A 23486-nucleotide genomic window follows, 5' to 3' on the forward strand; every position below is an offset into this window, starting at 1 on the left:
ATCATATTATTGTTATTATTATATGCCCATCGAGAGGAGAATGCACCGAGCGGTGGCACACCCTGTATATTATGTCTGTATATAGCGCGTGAGAATAACTCGCGAGCGGAAACGAGCGCGGAACCGGGTTCATTTTTTCCGTCTCCCACAGCGGGAGATACAATAATAATAATAATATTATTATTAATTCCACGAGTCGTCGTCGTCGTATATATTATATTGCGTCGTCGTCGCGGTCGTCTCCGTAGCAGCAGCAGCAGCAGCAGCAGCAGCAGCAGCAGCAGCAGCAGCCGCCGCCGCCGCCGTTTCCCTTCGCCGGTTATCGAGCCACTGCGACGCATATATTATTATTACATTTATATTATATTATATATATATATATATATATATGAACGTTCGGGAACTGTCACGCGACTACCCGTAGTAAATTTTACGGGAACTCAAAAATATTAATTAAACTCGTATTATATGCCGCCGCACAGCCGACGCGTAATAATAATAATAATGATTATTATAATAATAATAATAATAATCGATACTGCTGTTACATAATATTATATTATTCTCACCGCCCTCAATAATAACCGAGATAATAACGATATATAATATATTATATGTGTATACCTATACTATTACTCTCGTCATCTGTTTCTGCAGCTATAATAACAGCAGGCAGCGCACTGTCATGGATACGCGCGGATATAATAATAATATTATATTATAGGTAGGTGTTGCATGTAAGCCACGCACTCGTAAATCCCCCGACCGACCCAGATGGACGAATTTATCCACGGTGTTCCGTACTTAGGGCCGGATTGGTATGTATCGGCCCATCGAGATTTTCACTTCTAAGCGGTAGGTGGCCAATCGTATTTTAAACATGAATTTATGTTCACTCACACTCACTCGACTGGCCCAAACTTTAAGCGGCCCACCGAGATTTTTAGGTAGACTAATCCGACCCTATCTATACTGGCAAGGGCGCAAATAGGGGGAGGGGCTTAGCCCCCTCAAAAATCAATTAAAGCCCCCTCAAAAAATAATAGTTTACCTACCATTATTAAAAGTATGTACCTATAAATTATAATTTTAAAAAAAATGTGTTGGGGCTTGAGCCCCCCCCTAAACATTTTTCCTATTTGCGCCACTGCGTACTTGTTCACGTGAAGTCGAATAGTGGTGACTAAAGTACGTTAGACCTACGGGCTACGAAACGGTAAGCATTTTACCTATTATACCTATACATAAATATAAATATTCAAAACGACGCAGAGTTCTGCCGGACTCTTAAATTGTATTTGTATGTTATAACGCAGGTAGTTATATTATGTAATAATTTATAATTTTATATAAAAACCGTGGAAAAAAATAAACGATAATGTGGCCGAGCGGGGGACGACCGCGATAGAAACGCTTTTATTATAGGACAGTTGCGCAGGTGCAATATATAATATACTTCAGGGACGACGTCATTTTTCCACCTATATAGTTACTAAGAAAAAAAAAATGAAAAGATTAGCAGACGACAGCAGAACTGAACAATAATATGGTATAGCAGCGACGAGGCTAAAAAAAATATTATATTATTAAACTCGAGCCGGCGAAGAAATCGTTGTAATACCGTGCGAGTCTCTCCTTTATTATATTATACATATTATTATATACATACACAGACGAGATAATATAATACAACGCGTGTTACTCTGTATATATATGTTTAGCGAGTGCATCACAAAAGTGGCGCGCAATAGTATTATTATATGTATGTCTACCGACGTGTATATATGTATATAAAATACAATTTGCACATTTAACCCGTTACACGCAACGTTATTATATGTACTAGTCGGAGGGATGTTATTATTTGGATTTGCCGAGCGGAGCGACGCCGCGGCGCCGAGTGTCAAACACTCGAATAACCGGCGCGTGTTTAATGGTCTCCGTTTAGTGTTTACGGATTTTTATTCTATACAATAATAATAATATGAACTCGAACGATGCATTGGCACAGTTGTATAATAACTGTACATAATATAATATATATTTATATTATTGAGGGGGGTCGTCGTCAAATGTCCTCGCGATGACTATATTTTTTATATATTTTGAGAACCCGCTTTACATGTGCATATATACCGAATACCTGTATACACCGCAGACTTAAAATATCGTTGAAGAGTTAATTGATTTAAAACAATCAACTTTCAGCCAACGATTAATTTTTAAACGTTTCAGTCCAGACGATCGTAAAAACTTAAAATCAACTCATTTGCGCGTTTTAATATAAAATATTAAAGTTTATTAACAATAATGTAGACGACGTAAAAAGTATGTAAAACAAAGATACGCGCAATGTATTCTATAGGAATTCGATTTATTTTTGAAACAAATTACCCTTGTGTTGTATCTATGTTAATATTTTGATACTGAAGTACTTATATAATAATAGTGATTCCGATCACCCTCGACAAATAAAATCTAATTGGAGTCTGTATTGTTTCAAGTTTATTTACACGGAAGTTACGGTGCAAATATAATATTTTACGAACAAAATACCAAAACAATATCAACGTCAAAAATAACATATAAATGCTAATGAACTGTTGTTATTGTAGATTGTAGTTAAGACAAAATTCTAAAGATATACATAGTTAAACCTTAAACAGTTTAACGTTAAACATTATGAAGACGTCACAATACGTTGTGTTGTCTCCGTCTTACAAACGGGCTACATAACAAAATTTACGTTCACAATAATCCATTTTACTATGATGTTTTTAAAATTAAATGAATTTACCTATTATACAATTTAAAGGTAAGATAATTGTCTATGGCACCTTGGAGGGTATTATTGATATTTTGATTACGAAGGAAGCGATTACTTACCTATGAGCACTTTAAACTGTACATTTTTTGCAAATTTTAAAGTTAAATCATGCCTTCCATCAAAATTAAAATAATAATAATCTCCTTAATAATATCTTTAAATTTAAATATTTAATAGGTCAATCAACTGTAATTTTAAAAATAACAGAGTAAAATAGTTTATCGTGAATGTAAAATTTGCCGTGTTGTACGTTTGTAAGACAGAGACAACACAAACGGATGCGACGTCCTCTTTTTAATGTGTTGTATTCGTCGTGCATGGTGATGTGTCCAGCCGCTGCCGCCGCCGTCGCTGCCTTCGTCTTGTATTCATGGGATCCTGGTATCTTGGTGGCGCCTAGGTAGATCGTCGAGAACCTTCACTTTCACTTTCACTCTTTCAGAAATGAATAAAATAAACAATTCAGTTAAATCGATTTTTTTATAATAATACTAATATTACATTGTTTTTTTTTTGTTCAACTTCTTTATTATTCTTTTAACTATTTTTTTTTAAATCTGTTTAATTTAAAAAAATATACATTTTAGTTTTAATATCACATTTACAACACTGTTTAATACTTTAATAAATTACATTATAACAATACTGAATACAATCAAATAAGATAGAATTCATTGGACTGTGTAACAGTGATAACTATTTGCGCTTAAAATCGGAACTGTTCTGAGCGGAGATTCTGTTAACATCAGTTTTTATATTTATTTACGCTTTATTTTATGCATTTTTTTTACCATCATTCTGTTCTTTTTTTACCATTGTCACATTTTAATAATAATAATTATTTTAATAACATGAATAAAACACAATGTACCTACAATCTGTTTGACTGAATCATAAGCTGATATGATATAAATATATAATATAATATATAAATATTATACTATAGTATTATACTATTATCATTGTTAAATAAAATTAAACTTATAAGTGAAATTCTATAAAGAATTTTACAACACACAAACGTATCATGTTTGTTAAGTTTCCAATCTATAGAATAATTCATAAAGTGCTATACAAATCTTTCGAGGTATGTACAGTGGATATACGGCCCCTAACTAAATATACACATAATACACTTATTAGATATTATTGTTTACATAAGTAAAAAAATGATGAATATTTAGTTTTAAATGTAAAGGCCATCATTAACGTGCTCTGAAAGTGGTATATTGTATCTATGTGCAGGGTGTACCAGGAAGACCTGACAGATGAAATAACTTTTGTTCTAATCAATATTTTTAATTTTGTTTTTTATATAAGTACCTGTGATTTATAGTCACTTGCGTTATATGCAGGGTTGTTATATTTAAAACAACTTATTTTTAAAAATGAAATTAAAAGACTTGTTTAAAACGTTTATTTGTTCATTATTTTATAGAATAAAACATGTTTAAAACAGTGTTAAATCCAAGTGAATATTGAGTTTTTTTTTTGTTCATTATTAATAAATAATAATAAATATCCTTCAGAAAAAAAAGTTAAAGTATTAAATAATTATATTTTTTTACCATACTTACCATACTACAAAATTGCAAGTCAACATTTCAACCCCTACGATTTTTCAAAGTTTTCAACCCCAGCCCTGACTTGTTGTCAGAAACTTTCAAAACTGGTGTCAAAACACTCGTTATAATTAGCAAGAATTTGCAAGTCCACCCCCGAAATTTGCAAGTCAAAATTCCAACCCCTACGATTTTTCAAAGTTTTCAACCCCAGCCCTGACTTGTTGTCAGAAACTTTCAAAACTGGTGTCAAAACACTCGTTATAATTAGCAAGAAAATAAAAAAATTGAATGTACTATGTAAATCATTTAAGAATTGTGGAAAATATTTAAAATAAATCAAATTACATTATGCGGTGTTATAAAGTTTTTAACTATAGGCCTGACTTTCATCTATGATTTTTCTTAACTTATTGAAAAATATAGGTTACCAAAAAAAAATTTGACTGCTTTTAAGATACAAAATAATAGTTATTCATTACATTTAAATAACTTTTTTGTGGGGTGATTAAATATGTTGCCCTGGGGTGCTAAATGTTTAAATAAGGTCTAGTACATTTAAGTTGTTGCTTTTGCATTTTAAAAACTCACTGGATACTGTGGTATCACCGGTATCGAGAGTGACACATGGTTGGGTTAGGAAATTATCGAATGCGTATGTGTTACTCACTCGGTATACACACTCACAAAATTGTGTTCTGGGTTTCTACTGCACCCAAAACACGCAAAAAGCAAATTTTACTTTAACAGGTAAAAACACTAAGCTGGCTCTGGGTTTTACTACCCGAAACGCACACAATTGTCGTACTTCACTTGTACAAAAAAAAAATGGTGTGCCAAGGGAATTTTTCCCAGACCACACGTAAAAACTGTTGTACTTATCGTACATAAACACTTCGAAAAATTAAACGGCCAAGGTTTAGGCCAGGGCACATGCACAAAAAAAAAAAATGTCCCCGCCCGTGAATACAAACCCTGTTGGGTGCCACTCTGTGGTATCATCGGTATCGAGAGTGACACACGGTCAAACCTACTATACGCTTTATCTTCGTACGCTTTAAGCTAATGACTGTCTGTTGAATAAATTCAGATTAGCACTGTTAACCTATGATGCACGATGGTATGCGTTTGTCGATTCTACGTCCGTTTCTAAATTGGAATGACTATTAGGACCCCACAACCAGAGCACTGTTCAGTTTGTAATAAACCTCATTGACTATACGTATGTGTGTCTGAGCACTGTTTCCAATATTAAAATTAAGAACGAAGAAGACTTTAAAATAATATTCAACTCGGGTTTAAGGTCGGAAACATTTTTATTAATTTAAAACAAACATAAATAAAATACTTAGCAAATTTAGATTGCCTAGCCCGTACTATGATCGACGTTTCACACACTCGATCGTCGTATCTACGTCCTCGCCGAATCACCCATCGACAACGGGACTGCACTTGCCTGCGCGTACGGTGGTGTTTTAAAGGAGAATATTATTGCTGCCTCGGCGTCGGCACATCTTGCTTCATGTTTCTGGAGTCCTACCTATGTTACTGACTTACACCCTAAAACATATACTTTATCTTTTTTTTAACTTTGTGTCCGTATACCCAAGGCCCGAGGACCCGAGGCCCCGTGTATCACTCCACCACCAACTGCCTCACACACAACACAATTTTTTCTATATTTGTATTGTTTTATTTTTTGTATTAACTGTGTCGTATGTGAATTATATTATAATATGTAGATTGGGCACCGCGTTTTTCAATTCTACCAGCAGCACAAACCTTGTTAATTAATATTTTAAACTAAAATATTATTAAAAACTGTGGGGCTTAACACTCTCACAAGTCTCCAATAATTGCGACTATTGCATAATCGAACGCCGCCGCGCCGGCTGCGCGAATATTAATTTTAACATGGTCGCCGTGATTTTGTCTCGTACCGTACGTTGCCGCGTCAAAATTAAATATTGTCAACACTAATCGCCGTAACTTATACGAAAAAGTGTGTACTTATATTTAAAACTAATTTATTGACCGACAAAATAATTAATAATATAAATAAAATCATTGGAGTAAATATACTGGGTTATGTAACCCAAAAACCATGATAGTACCTATGTCTATACCTATGTATAGTACCAAAATGTCGTGTTAATATTTTCGGTAACATAAATATATAATATTATATATGTATTATTCGTGTTACGACAAAATGGAAAATGTCAATAATTTTTAGACTTCATTATCAAATTGTACTGGCATTGAAGTATTAAAAAATACCGGGGTTGGCCGTTGGGGTATAGTCTAGTAAACTCATACATTTTAGAACTTATTTGTATAGGTATTGCTTATAAACCAAATTATATATTCAAAATATATCAAACATACCTATAAACTTATGTTTATTATAATATCGAATATGTTTAAACGTAAAATATACAATATCAGAGTATAAAGTAAAATATTTCAGATTCTGACCGGAGTTGTACTTACAATGATATGTGTTTTTTTCCCTGTATGTCAGTAACATTTAGAGTAAAAAATATTCTCTGATTTTCAAGTTCATCATCTTTTCTGATATAAAAGTGAATCTAGTTGGTACTTATGAGAGGTATGAGAGGTAAAAATGGAAATTTCAAAGTAGTTTTAGTCATTTTAGAAAGCGTAAAAAAAAACAAAAAAAAACAAAAATGGTAATCTTTACGCAAACCCAATTTTTAAAAAAATAAATTTTATTTTTTGGTTTAACTAAAGACACTAGTGAGCACCGTGCAGTCATACGCGGAGTGACCGACCTGTTTACGTAAACGATATGTCATTTATAATTATTATTTATTACAATACTCTAAAGTTCAGAGTCTAAACAGTAATCGGGGTATCATTCTTAAATACATAATATTTTACTTGTTGTGCTAATGTGTACAATCATACAGATTAACGTATGATGATAATAAAAAAAAGCATAAAATATTACAAAAAAATCGTTGTCACACATTTTACTTTCGTAGGCCCCAAAAAGTTCATAAGTCTTATAGTGCTTATAGTGCCTATGCACTAATACGGCCCTGTACGAGGAACTTGTTTCTTATTTTAAATCATAAGCTATACAATTTGAACATTTTATAAATTTTTAACTACCTTAATATAATTTGCAAATTTCAAGGTTTTGATGAGGGTTTTTCATTGAATCAAAAAGCATGAACATTTCATACAATGTTCTTCATAAAATGTTATAATTTATTGAAGTTCGAAAATATTAAAGATAGGTACATAGGCACGATTTTTTTTTATAAGCATTTAAGTTCAAATTGTTGACAAAATTCATCAAAATGACAAAAATTAACAAATTATTTTGTAGTTAAGAATGTATATAATGTACAATGTTTATAGCTAAGGATTGAACATTTAATCTGAAAAATATATTCACACATTTTTTTCTTTATAGACATTTGAAGTTAAAGTATGGACGAAATTCCATATTTAAACTAAAATTAACGATGATGTTAGTAATTTTATTGTAATTTAAAAATATTATTCGTGAATACTTGAAACTTTTATAGTACCTACCTATACTAATATATTTTATACAGACAATGACATTTTTAAATGCAACGTTTTCTAAAAAGAAATAATTCAACTAAGTCAATTAGCTAATAGTGGTAAAATAAATTACGTTAATACCAACAATAGCATTAAATATACTTACGTTAGGTAAACTAAAGTGATCTGTAACTAACCCGACAGAACGGTTTCGTTTAGAATCGTTTTTTGTAGGTATTCAATTCCAATGAAATAACCATAAAAGAAGTTTGTGCAACTATAATTTTTTATAGCTACCTAATTCATTTTAGTACTATCAACTAAACTCATTGTTAACTATATATGAATCGTAACGCCACCTGAAAATTATCTAAGTTTTTACTATATTATAACCAATTTTTTTCCATGTAACTTTAAATTTATTGAAAATTTAAAATTACATACGCATTATATAGTTTAATGTACGTACGTTTCTAATTAAATATATGTTTATTAAAATATTGAATACGAGGGCGTCGTAGCCGGTGCGTTATTTAGTACAAAAACATGTCTTACAAGAAAAACTTTCATATTCTGTAGAATTGTCGGATTTCCTTAATTTTTTTTTTATTTAAAAGAAGAGAACAATTTGCAAAGCCCCATTTTAAAAAATATTATTATAGAAGCTAGTATATGCATTTGAATAGTGCACAATATTTGATATTTTTCAAACGTATTTTTCTAAACCCTATTTCAAGTAAAATAAAAAAAATTGTCCTTTAATCCAACCTGAAAAATGTTCTTTTCTTTTAAATAAAAAAAAAATTAACGAAATCCGACTTTTCTACAGGGCGTGAGAGCTTTACCTGTGAAGTCATTTTCGTTTATAACCCCCTCCTAAATAGGTATCAGGCTGTAGAATAGTGGAAAAGTATTATAATTAAGGTAGTAAATAAAATATAATTTTTGAATTCTATAGAATTTCGAAAAAATAGAAAAACCGGCACCGATAGTCGACACCCTTAATCTTTACATTTCAATAGAGAATATTAATAAAGGTATCTATATTTTAAATTAAAGCAAATTGTGAGCCATGTCTAATATAATACATTCACTTATAGGTAAGTTATAATTTATACCTAAGTTATAACCGATAACAATATAATTCATATATGTAGGTTAGTGGCTACTACAATAGTATCAATAACGGAATTAGTACCTCAGAAGCCATGAAATAGCTATTAGCTACCTTTTATAAACAAACCAATTTCCGAAACCTTGAATTGAAATAAATTATCGTTTAATTTTTCAAAGGATAATTACTTATTGCTAGGGTTCGGATTTTGACTTGCAAATTTTGAGAGTGGACTTGCAAATTCTTGCTAATTATAACGAGTGTTTTGACACCAGTTTTGAAAGTTTCTGACAAAAAGTCAGGGCTGGGGTTGAAAACTTTGAAAAATCGTAGGGGTTGGAATTTTGACTTGCAAATTTCGGGAGTGGACTTGCAAATTCTTGCTAATTATAACGAGTGTTTTGACACCAGTTTTGAAAGTTTCTGACAACAAGTCAGGGCTACGTGAAGTTGGCCCTTCCTTGGCTCCATCCCTTATAACTCCTTTGTTTTTGACTTGCAAATTTCGGGAGTGGACTTGCAAATTCTTGTTAATTACTTGCAAAATAATGGCGCTATGCAAATCTGTTTTTGAAAAAGTGTAAGGGCCAACTTCACGGACGTACGGGGTCCGCGATCTACCGTAGGTAGATTGCCTACCTGATAATGTACTGCTGTGAATCAGAATTTTTATCCTGGGCAACAGAAAAGTTAAGATATATCTAGGACATCACACACCGAATATTAAATAACGCATTAAACAAAGTTTGAGTCATATACAGTTTGTACATTTAACGGGTAACGAAGTGCACGGGATCAGCTAGTTATATATATATTTTTAATAGTTTTTTTGAATTTTAAAAAATAATATTGGTTTTATGCGATATAAACTTTATAATTTGTAATTTATAATCAAAATAGTTATAAATATTATTTTATTAAAATCAAAATTTGTCAATTTGACAAAAAAATGTTAACAAAGCATCTATTTCAAGCTTAATGTTGTTAACGAGCGTTTCGAAATGATGCAAATAGATAACATTCAAATAATATTTTACTAAGTATATATATATCATTTAAGTAATTTAATAAAAAAAATGTTTATTAGGTAGGCATTCTTGATCTAAAATTTGTTTTCCAATGATTTATATCATATAATATGTAATTTAAGAGGATCTCAGCGTACTAATTGTTTTTTCTGTCTGACCCACGCACAGCATAGACAAACGCACTAACGCAGAATCATATTTCTATGTTTTTAAGTATTCTTAGAGTAAAATCACCCATTGTAAAAAAATATAGAGAATAATATTTTTAAGGGAATGACATATCGATTTTTTATTTTATAGTTATTTGACTATGTATTTGAATTTAAAAATAAACAAAAAAATGTTCTACATTTACATAATTTTTAAATTGTTTTGAGTCAATATTTAGACAAATTGATATGACGTTCCCTCAAAAATATTATTCTCTATCTTAAGATTACTTAAAAACATAGAAAAAACGATTCTGCGTAATTGCGTTTTGTCGATGTTGCGTGTGGGCCAGTGGGAGAAAACAAATAGTGCGCTGATATCCTCTTAATATGATTGTTATAATAATATTATTATGTGATGTGTTAACGTTGCACGCGTGAAAACCGGATATCCGATAAATTGTAGTCCGTAATTTATGTCATTGTACCTATATATTATATACTATACCACCCTATTAATAAACAAAGTGAGTACAAATCGTTCACGTGCTATATTCTTTTACAATACGAATAATAAAAAAAAGGTCTATTATGTGCTAATAAATTATACATTGGTTTTATGAACAATGTTTATGTTGCATAAAAGAAATAACACGTACATTTATTATTGAATTTACGGCCATTGACATAATCATAAAAACATTTAGGTATAACCACTTGTTGCCGACGAGTCGGTGAATTTTTTTATACAATAATACGATATAATACTTACATTATATTATATTTATATTGCATCTCATATACATCGGGTATGTGTAATATATATCATAATATTTATTTACCATGTTAAAAATTCTGTATTGAATCGATATGAAAACGTAAATATTGGTTACAAGTTTACAATATGCAGTAATGTAATTTTGAAGATGCAGTGGCGTCCGCAGGGGGGCTAACGGGCTGAAACCCCTCTCATTGCTCGTATTATTGTTTTTTGTTTTTATGTTTACCTCGATTTAATATAGTTTCTTTTAATATTTGTGATGGATAATATTATTATAATATTATACATTGCCATAGTCACGATTAAAGAATAGATCAAAATCAAAGATACTACCTATAGCCATATAAATCTATAATCTATGATAACAACTGAACTGATGTTATAGTATAAACGCAACACTATCCGTCTATCCAAGCATCGTTATTCCGAAGCCTGAGTTATATGTAGGTAATAATAAAGTATAATATTATAATATAGCTTTATTAAAATATTTTTGGTTATCTAATTTTGTTTACTAGTTTTTTTCTTTTGAGTGTCAACTGTCGAGGTATTTTGTAAACGTTTTTTGTAATCGTTTTTAAGTGTAAGTTGTATAGTTTCGACAATACCATTTCATTTTTAAATTTTTCATTATGTCAGAAAAAAGGAAGAGTTTGTTTTAGATTTTTAGTTTGAAGAAAAAAAAACTGTAAGTAATATAATTTATATATTTAAATAATTAAACAAATTACAAATATGAACTTTTATTATAACAATTATAGGATGATTGCATTAATATTGTGTCTACTGCAGCTGAAGATTATAATAATGATTCTAAATCTATGTCTAATCATGACGTACAACAACACATCTACAACTGATTCTACCTATATTAATATGGTATGTATTAATTAATGATTTGACTACAATTAGTAGACTGGACCAAATAAAATTATATTTTATTGCTCATTATTTTTGTTATTATATTTTTAAATTTTTTGTTAGTTCTTTTTTCATATATTTTTTCTTGTTCTATTTGATGCTTAATTTAATTAAGAAATAAGAAAGCACTTTATTATTCAAACTTATAATCTTGTGACTACTGAGTAATTATTTATTTTCAAGCCCCCCCTCCCATTTTAAAAATCCTGCGTACGCTACTGTGAAGATGGATATGATAATATTAAATATAATTTTATGTACCCACAAATCTAAGCATAAAATAGTTTTGTACTCATATAATAGATGTAATAGATATAATTATGTCACGTCGAACTGATTAAAATTGGTTTTAAACTATTAATATGGACTTGTCAAAAAATTTAAGTTCAAAGTTGTTCGGCTCGTAAAGTCACAAATCTACTAAAAATATTACACACCCGTACCAATTATTAACCAACGCAACATTCGTGTTTTATATATGCATTTTAAACTGCAGTTTCCATGGAGTATTAACTATAATGTTATGCTGATGACCGTATAGACTCTTCATATAATTTCAATTTTAAGTTAAGCTGACTGTACGGTAGGTTTTTAAAATACCAGCGATGTAGACGCAATAAAGTGGCCCGGATAAGGACAACCATGACCCGTAAGTCCGGTGTTAATTATCAGTTGTAATATATAGTTAAAACTTACAGAGTAGGTATACAAACATCAACGAGAGCCAATAATAATAGTTTAAAAAGTATATAGGTACCTACATTGTTAAATATGGTTGCTTACAATTTACATAAGATGTACGGTGGTAACTGCCAACTGGTAAGTGGTAAAAACTGATTAATCCACGTGATTTGTGCTACCAAACTTAAAAAACAAATTAAATGATAAATTCAGTAGCTTAAAAAAGACAACACCTGTTGAGTGTTTCGTTTATTCTTTATTCTTTAATGACTACCACTACGTCTTATTATATGCGTTCTATCTACACAGGAGGGTGTTTTAGCAGAATCAATACTATGTTTACTACCTAATTACTATAGGGGTCGTGTTTTATGATAAATAAATTATTTTCAAAATCCTTTGAAACGGAATTTAGCTGAGTAGTCTGAGCTACCTTAAAATTAGGAGCAACAATTGTATCTCTGTGCACTATGCACTGTGCAGATTTCATATTAATTGAGTAAATATTTTTTTTTAATACCCATTTTCTTATATTATCATTAAAATTAGATATAGATAATCATATTATGTTTATAGAAATTTTTGTTTCAAAAAGTCGTAAAAGTTTCGGGTTATTTGAACTATATGGATTATGTTTAACATGTAGATACATAAGTACTGACTGAATAGTAGGATGACGTGATCTTGGTTTTACTATTTTTAATTTTGGTTAATTTCTTGTATAAGAAACTAAATTGTAAAATATGTTTAGTTATAGGTACTATATAGTGTAAACATTAATTATTGTATTGATTTAAATCTTAGATTTTTCTCTTTGAATTACTGATTCACGTAACTTAAAAATATTATTCTAGTATAGTTTCAATATCTTTAATACTGTAAATACGTATATACGTATCATTATTGCATAACAACAAACAATCGCAAGTGAATGACCGTGATGATTATTTTTGAATTGAGTTATGTATTCATTGAAAGTATTAATTTGAGTTGATCCTGTAAACAAAACACACTTACATGCATTATTTAATATTACATTTAAATAAATTTTATGTTTGAATAAAGCTCAATATAATAAAAATGTAATGTCATAATATAATATATCTATAAATAATAATAATACCTAATCCCAAACAAAATTAAATTAAAATTCCAGATTAAGAATATTGTACTTTGTAAATTGTAGTGTGTACATAATATTATACAGTGAAAATTGGTTATAATAAAGTCGATTTTAACAACTAAAATGTGATGTCCTGGCAGATACATTATAATATTATATACATCGTATCATTTATCTCTTATTATTAACTCGATTAAAACTAAATCTCGTTTTCTACAAATGAGGTTCAAGGTCCCTATCCCGTCTTCAATTTGTTATCGGTTACAATAATTACAACTGCTATATACCTAACTATTATTTTATTATTTCGAGTTTTACAGCTATAGAATAAATCTCATTCATTCAATCTTAGCTTGATAATTCTATTTTTTTTTTTCATTTAAATTTCTTAACTTTTTTATGCCATTTATATTTTAAAAAGTTTTTTAATTTAAAAAAATGTAATTTATAATAAAACAATAAAAATATTAGTTATTATATAATTATATACATGTATTTTGTATTTTTGTATAAAAAAAAATCGCTTATATAGAATAATTGGTTACAACAAATTACTTTACGAGGTATTTTTATAACCGATTTTCCCTGTATATATTATATTATTTAATCAGTATTGAAAACATGTTAAGTCTAAAAGCACTCATATTATTGATAACATTTTCCAAATTTGAATAAAAAAAAATTAAATTATAAGAATTTAAAAAAATTAATGCTTTAACTACACAGTTTGACATTTATAAAATATACACACTTTTAATGCTTCATGGTTTCTATTGAAGAAACTTAACTCATGTTGGTTGGCATCTTTCAAATTATTCAATTCATTTTTTAAATCAGTTTTTAATTTATTATACTTATTGTTTGCATCGACCAATTTTTTTTTTAATTTAACATGTGCGTCTTCTATATCCTGTATATCCTTTTCTGTCACGTCATCTTTGTGATCATCCTATAATAGTAATAAACACAATGTATAGAGTAATATTATATCTTTAATGTGTTCAAAGGTCAAGCTTTCTTAGGCTCTACTTTGGCTACCTATTGGGAGGTAATCACTATTGGGAGGTATCAACTATTGGGAGGTATGCGATATTAGGAGATGTTCGTTAGGGGAGGTTTCACTTTATATAAATGTATAAACGCGAACAAAATATAGCAAACATGTGATTAGAGAGGCGAAAGCTGAACGGTAGTGAGAATGATGAACCAAATTATATACTCAACACTAACTTACCAATGTAGTATGCTTAATTCTAAATATTAAACCACTTTCAAATAAAAGTTTATGAGCCTTTATGCTTGCGTTGTATTCGTTTCGAATTTTGATTAACAATTGGCCTCGATCAATACTATTCACACACACTTGTCGTATCAGTTCATCTAACATAATAAAACTTGAAATGAGCTATATTTTATTTTTAGACACATATTGCAATGTGGATTATATTGATTAATTACATGTCTTCATGCACAAAAAGTTAATTTTAACGTTACATACTAACGAAATAAATTAGTCGATGGGTATATATATGATTATTTACATTAGTAGTGGGCAAAAATTAGAGTCTTTGCACATAATAGTTTTAAACTGTTTATTTTTAAAATGTATTTTTATTTTTATAAGCACGTTAATATGTCAATCAAAGACTGGAACCTTTTGAATTTATCGGTATCGGTTCCGGTACGGGTTCTCCGAAATAAATTATTAATATATAAAAATATTAATAAATTATAAATATATAAAATTATTTTATTTTTGAACTTCAAGAAACTATTAAATTTAAAAATTCTGGTACGGTTCTGGTACTTTATTTATTAAAATAAAGGTTTCGGTTCCGGTTCCGGTTCTTAATATTTTAAAGGTTCTGGTTCCAGAACTGGTTCTTTTAGGTTCAGTTCCAGTCCCTGATGCCAATAACTATACTATAGTATATTAGTATATATAGGCATAATATAGTATAAGTTAACTGTTAACTTGTTAGAAACAAAAAAATGTAATTAAAACAACATCATTAAGTAGCATTTTCCATTTCCTGCACACGTCCAATTTCTTTATACTTTCTACATTGTGTATTAGTATAGGTACCTATATTGAGTATGATATTATAAAGGTGATCTTATCTTAATACACAATGTAGAAAGTATAAATCGATTGGATGTGTGCAGGAAAATGTACTACAAAGAAAAAAACAAAATTCTACATCACTGATATCTAATAGCATTCTTATATTTTGATATTAAGTCAATTAACTCTAATATATTGGCCCCATGTAATGTCTGCACAGGAGATAATATTGTACATTTATAGGACTGCGTATCATATCACGTCCTCTTGATATAATATTATAGTTAATTTAATAGAAACGGCGCTTCCGGAGTTAAAATATATTAATATTATTGTGACCCGTGTACGGAAATGGTACATGAAAACGATAATAATATAATAATTGAAAATGTGCTTATAATATATTGTAATACATTATAATGACGTGATGAAAAAAATACACGTCATCGTGAATATAGAATATAACAGTTTAGGTGTTGGGTAGTTATACCTACCTTACGTTTTTATCCAAATTAATTTGCATTGTCAATTTTAGTCACGTACCTACATAATAATTAGGGTTTTTAATTATTTCACCTAAAATTCTTCAATATTTAAATATTTTAAAATTTAAAATTTCATTCTTTATGAAATATTTCATTGAAACTATGAAAAATATATATATTTTTTATATAATATATCCTGATAAATATAATGATTTTCGTATTTATTAGACATTACATACATTAATACATATAGACATAATAATATAGTATAAACAGCAATAGATAATATTATGAATGATTTATCAACGGCGATTGTTGTAGTTCAGTCATTACGTATACCTATGTTGTTAATGGATAATGGTTATAATCTCTAATATTCGTTTTTGGACTTAAATTATGGCATTAATTATTATAATTTGTATAATTGGGTTTGACCTTTGTTAGTAACAATACTATACTACTAAGTATGTTAGTTATAATGAATAATAATGAATAACACTTCTATAATTGTATTAAGAGGACGCTATCCATATGCATTTGTTTTGTTTGTCTTATACGCGTACGTCATAACACATTTTAATTCAATACTTTTAATAGTGTGCTATTAGTTTTGATATTAGAGTGAAATGACCTATTATCAAACTTTAAAGAAAGATAATTGTCTATAATGTTTAAGCGTCGTCGATTTTTCAATATATTAATTTTCAAGAGACATATGTGCATTTTAATTTGTAATATTTCGCATACCCTTATCTTGCTTGAAAATTAAAATACTGAAAAATTTCCGACGCTTAAGCATGATTTTCTTACATAAAAGTTCGATAATAGATCAATTCACTCTAATATAAAAACTAACAGCAAACTATTGAAACTAGAGAATGAAAATTTGCCATGTAATACGTGTGTAAGACGGTGACACTAAATGCATGGGTATAGCAACCTATTATATTATATTATAATTTGATAAATATCAGACAATTTTAAGTGAAAATAATTAATACTATTTAGTAAATATAAAACATCAACATTTTTTTATTTTATATTTAAAATGTGTTAAGAATTTATGATGTTGTATGAGTTATGCTTATATGAGGAGTTTGTGACTTATATAACTCTTAACTTCAAACTTTAGAAGGTTATATATAGTTATAACTTATAAGTTTAAATTGTTTTGTATAGATATATAAAGCAATTTCTTTAAACAACTCGTTTACGGTTTATCCTTTGTTTTATACAATAAAAATACTTTTAAAATATTCTTTTGCTCAAAGTATATAACTATAAATATTATTGTATTAAAACAATTTTTTTTTTAAATTTAAGATTTCTTTTTTCACATAATTTTTCAACTAAATAAAATAAAATAAAATAAAATTTTAAATTATTATAATAACAATAATAATAATATACTCTCTATTTAATAATATCTCACATAAGCTTTCGTGTTTAAGAATTTTTCGTAAAATACACTAAAATTTGGCGGCACGGTGTACGTTTGTGTACATATTATAGTAATCACTAATCAGGGTGGTTGACCAAGTATGCTTGCCCCATTTTTTCGTTTGTTAAAACATTTATTCAAAATCAGATTTTTGGAATTCTTAAGTATACCTGCTTATAACGACCATATATTTTAAAATACTTGGGTTTTCCGTGCTGTTTAAAAAATGTCCTGTGGTGATATAAACTATTATTATTTTAAAATAAGAACCACCCTTTTTCGTTATAATATGTGAGCTTACCGATTTTTTTTTTAAATTTTAAGTTTTATAAACAGTATAGATAATACTTATTATGTCGAATGACATCTCGAATGATGTGATTTTAATCCTACCGGCTACTGAAACTATAATATTACATGGCGTACTGGTGCAAGTATAAGTTATTTGAATAAAATTAAAGGTTTTCGTGATATTTCAAATATATTGAGGACATTATTTCAATAGAAATCGAATACAATGAATCGGAGACGTGGTGCGAACTGCGAATAGCAGATAATAATATAGGCCTATACCTATATTGAAGAGAATTTAATGTATAACCGAATAAGTTTCCATCAATACATTATAGATGGGTAAAGATAACATTTTAATGTTCAACAACCGGCTCATAAAAAAAATGAGGATGATCCTTCGTTATTATTTGGACGACATTGATAAATGTATTATTGTTTCTTGTTTGTTTACTTGTGTCAGTGTATAGGTGTATATGAGAGTTTTCCATATTGTTATATAGTTAGGAATCACTGTTTAAGATATCTCAAGAAAAAAATGGCACTTTTCTCTATGAAGAAATACAATATTTTTTTAAAGATTATAATATAAATATAATATTATATTATATTTATAATATAAATTTCAAAATTATGTAACTTATGTCCTAGTAATTTATGTACTATGGTAGGAATTCCTATAGGAATATGTTTTTTACATTTTTAACAGCATCAGAATAGTTTTCAATGCAAATCATCTAAATATGTATATTATGACGTACCTAAATATTCTCAAAGCTCAAACTGTTTTTTGTTCCCAGATAATCGAGATTCTTGCCGTATATAGGTACTGGTTAATTTTGATAAATATACACCATTAATATTCTTAAATATTGTAAGATGTGCCTGATCTATACCCTAAAACTATACTTATATCCAATGTTGTTCAATAGTTACATTTATAGTTAGATAAATTACAAAATTGGTGTCACAAAAAATAGATATTATAGGCTATAGCTATCTAAATGAATTTGTTTGATCATTTGAATTATTTGACATATTTCTTAATAGTTATTAATCATTTACATTCTAAACAAAATTAATATAAGTATAAAATAATCATATATTCTATGTAGCAGGAAATATAATATTATAATATGTACCTAACTAAATTATATTGTAAGAATAAGATGTAAAAAAATTATCTCATTATTTCCATCAAGATATATTAATTTTTTCACTGTCTCTCTCTATGTCTAGATAATTGTCGAGTTCAGATATCTTATCTATATCCAGATAGAAAATAATGTCGTTCATAAACATTATAAGATTATAAGTAGCATAATATGCATAATATTGAGCTACATTTTGTTAGAAATTTAATTTAATTAAATTTTTTTTCATTGTTGATTTACGCTTCGGTAGCAATAAACAGAGCGTTACTAAAATCGGTTAGAAAAAAAAAACCAGCCCTTGTACCCACCCAAAAACATAATATCTATGATATTATAATTATAATGATTTTATAACTACTTATATATTTTAAATTTTAATAATATTGCGTTATATCGTGACTAAGTGACTTACTGAAACACTGCGTGTACAATTCTCTCCTGACTAGACACACTCCGTGCATTCTGGCATGCCAGTACGATAAGTTGGACTTGAGGTCTTCGGCTAAAGCCAACACATGATTCCGATCGGCCGGCTCGGTGGACGCAACCCGTCGCCACTTCACTCCGTCTTCCATCCATTCTTCTGGTGGGTAGATGTACTCGAACACTTTGTTGTATCCAGGTGGATAGCCGTCGTACTTGCACTGCGAAGGTGGCATGTACGAAGAATAATATTATAAATCATTAATCGTTATTCGTTATGTCCGTACGTTTTGTTATGATAAGAAAAGGAGTATGCGGTGTATGCAAAACAAAATATTGGTCCCACCCTCTAAAAAAAAAAATAGTAAAAAAATGCCGTACTAAAATCACAAATATTATTATCATCAAAATTTAAAACTTGTTGATGATTCTTTTATAACACAATATTAATTATAACATTCTAAATTTTTTTCTGAATTTTTTTAAACAAGGTATACAATTTTTATTTTTGACAATCATTTAGCCTATTCCGTTTCAAACATAGGTGATAATCGTCGACCGCCTAAAATGTTTTATTTATTTAAATAGGAATATTCTAATCTTCATAAAAAAACAGTAAAGTTTTATCGTATTTGTGCAGTTAAACTGAGATTATGCAAAACCAAGTCACTCCTATCCCACCTGATCTTACTAACAATAATTGTAATTGAATTTGCAAAAAAAGACACAAGTGGATACCGCTCCGCTGTACAGCAGTTGTCGAGTACTTAACCATTATAAAGGATGTGTTAAATTTGAATTCAATAAAAAATTATTGTATGCGAAAAACGATTATGAGCAGAGACAGTGTGTCAGCCTAGTATACTTATAAATAAACAAATTTAATAATTGAAGAAAAAAATGAATAAGAATCGAAAATATCTCATGGCTATAAATAACGTTATACTTTCTTGTAATTATTATTTTTTTTTTGTCGAAGGTAGGGCAACTTATAAGGAATTTTCTATTAAATTTTAAAATATAAGCTTGAAAATTTTTTTTATGAATTTCTAACTGAAAAATAATTTTCAATTTTTCGGGATTTTGTCAAAATTTGAACTTTATATGCATATAAAAAATAATTGTGCCAATGTATATTTAATTTTTTAAACTGATATTAAAACAAACTTACGAGGAACCATGAATTAAGTTTTCAAGCTTTTTTATCCAGTGAACAATTTTTTATTGACTATAATTAAAACTATTTTTATAAAATTCAAAAATTTCTCATGGCTGTACAAATAGATTAAATGTTGTATTGTTAGCTTTAATATTACAGTGAATTGACTATTATCAAACTTAAAGGTTAAAGTATTGAAAAGGGCATGATATTTTAATTTAAAAGTGAGCTATAACTATTTATATAAAATATTACAATTTTAAAAAACCTAACGTGCTTTAAATTGAAAATATCAATAAAATCCTGTAACGTGACATTGTAACTTTTAAATTTTATAATATTGGTAAATTCAATAATCCAACAACACAAAATTATATCTGCTAAAGGAAAATTTGCTACCTTGCGCGCATGGATTGGAAATAGAAGAAAATGTAATCTACAATCATCAATAAGTAACTGTCAAAAAATAATACAATATAGAAATCAAAGTTAAAGACATTAACAAAAAAAAAGTATATAATATAATATATTGAGTAGGTATATCATATAAAATATGCACATGTATAAATAAATATCGAATTTATATGTGGTGGGTATAAGGACTTTTTTTTATAATTACAAACTTCATCCCCGCTGAGTGACGTATCTATATGCGCAGTCGAGTCCAGAAAAATAAGACATGACACCTTTAGTCGTGGTAATCCTACGTATGGCGTGTCTTTGCAGCCATCCGGTGGGATCTTTAGTAACATAATATTTAACGTTCAATCCCAACGTCTGACAAAAAGGATCCTGCCACCGGCACCGTGATCAAGATCTCCAACAAAATCCCAAACTCGTTAAACAGACGATGCTATTTAATATTACATACATATATTTCAGGTTTTAATGTGTTTTTATTTTTTACGACGACTAATCTTTATAATATATATAAAAAAAAAAAAATTACTTTTCCCTATCTTGATAAAGCTACTTATTTATTTAATTTTTTTTTTTTTTTGAAATACTATCTTTTAAATATTTTATTTACTCGCGTAGTTACGTGTTCATTTTATTTGTTTTGTATTATTATTATTTTATACATATACAGCACGCCATACTTAGAATGGTTAGATGTGAATACGTAATAAAGTAAACAAACCAAAAGTGGAATAAATTGTTTGTTTTTTGAATAAATTATCCATAAAATATACCTTCAGTAAAATACAGCCCTAAATACGTGATATTTTATTAATTGTCACGTGGTATCCTTGTAATGTTTTTTCATACATTACCACAAATTATGTCACTCTTTGGGAACGAAATAACAAATACCTAAAATTATAATGTAAATAAATTATAAAAACTTCAAACTATAAATTAGTCAAGCTAAACAGGTTAATGTAAATACTTAATAATACCAGAATCAATACTAGACGTTATAATTTAATGACAGTTACCCATAATTGTACAGTTTATAGGTTAGGCTCCCTTACATTGTAATTGATCAGTATTAAGTATCGATAATTTGATTAAAATATGCTATTATGAGTATTATAGCTATAGGCTATAGTTGTATATTATAATAAAACCGTAAAACAAATTACCAAAAATGTCATGATTTGATTGTTCAATACGACTATGATGCGAGATTGAGAGCCACAGTCGCGTTGTAGTGCCCCAAAGGAAATGCGACCATTGTGATAAGTTATAGGCTACAGCCAAACAAAATGTGTACCTATATACCTACTGTGTTATTGGTAAAACAACTTAAATCGGTTAAATCGTTCTTTGCAATCGATTCGGCGGAGTTCCAAGTTACTGTGATCCTACGTAATTTGTAATTAGTTAACTTTTTTTTAGATCATCCTGTGTATAATAATATATGAAGGTATCTACTACCTATAATCTAATACATATAAAAATACACGAATGGATGACTACCTCAAGATTATAATATTAAACAGTAAACATAAATTATTATTATTATTGTTTTAGTTTATTTTGCTTGTCCATGTGATGAATGGTCAACTATTGTTATAACAATTTACTTTCAAAACAATGTTTAATTATCACACTTAATTATAATAAATCATAACATTATATGTGTGAATAGTAATTATCTCGTACCCTTTTCTCTTCGTCGTCTATTAGAATTGGTTCACTAACTTTGATAAACTTCACATTTAATATAATTTCTCGCGGTGGATCTTCATTTACCGTATCCATTTTTCGCGATAAAAACTACAATTTATGATCCAAAAATATATTATTCAACCACTGTAACCGAACATTTAAATGAATCAGTTTAAACGATAATATTCAATTTAAATTTTTCACTAACAACATAAATTAAAATAGTTAATAATATCAGTATTTTAATATTATACATTATTTCCACAGCAATGTATTAGTTTCATATACTTTATTAGCCAATAGGTAAAAATATTTATATATACTGTGTATAGATTATAGAGGATATGAAAGTGATTATGATTATCTTTAGGATTAATCGATACCAAAAAATTACTTGATTACCTAGTTAAAAATGATGATCGTCGCCTATGTGGTTAGAAGTGTGATGACAATATAACGTTAGCGACTGACATTTTTGCACATATTAATATTATAAATATATAACATGATGCGCAAATTCTTTTTATATAATTTATTATTATAGCCGAATAACCGATTATCACACGCTTGAGAGTATCCGCTAACCGGTAATGATAGGCAAAGGGGTAATTTCCCCCCGAAATTGTA

General features: G+C 28.7%; 1 protein-coding gene across 1 annotated transcript; it reads right to left on the reverse strand.

Annotated features, from left to right (window-relative positions):
• Positions 1–13459: 13459 nt before the first annotated feature.
• On the reverse strand, positions 13460–23106 carry LOC100574184 (33 kDa inner dynein arm light chain, axonemal-like). Its single transcript, XM_003246703.4, has 5 exons — positions 22854–23106; positions 19575–19806; positions 14961–15106; positions 14478–14675; positions 13460–13599 (listed from the first exon to the last, which is right to left on the reverse strand). The coding sequence occupies exons 1-5, from the start codon at positions 22950–22952 to the stop codon at positions 13564–13566; spliced, it is 711 nt and encodes a 236-aa protein (XP_003246751.1). The 5' UTR covers positions 22953–23106; the 3' UTR covers positions 13460–13563.
• Between the last annotated feature and the right edge of the window lie 380 nt (positions 23107–23486).

Source organism: Acyrthosiphon pisum, chromosome X (assembly GCF_005508785.2).
Source record: "Acyrthosiphon pisum isolate AL4f chromosome X, pea_aphid_22Mar2018_4r6ur, whole genome shotgun sequence".
Taxonomy (NCBI): domain Eukaryota; kingdom Metazoa; phylum Arthropoda; class Insecta; order Hemiptera; family Aphididae; genus Acyrthosiphon; species Acyrthosiphon pisum.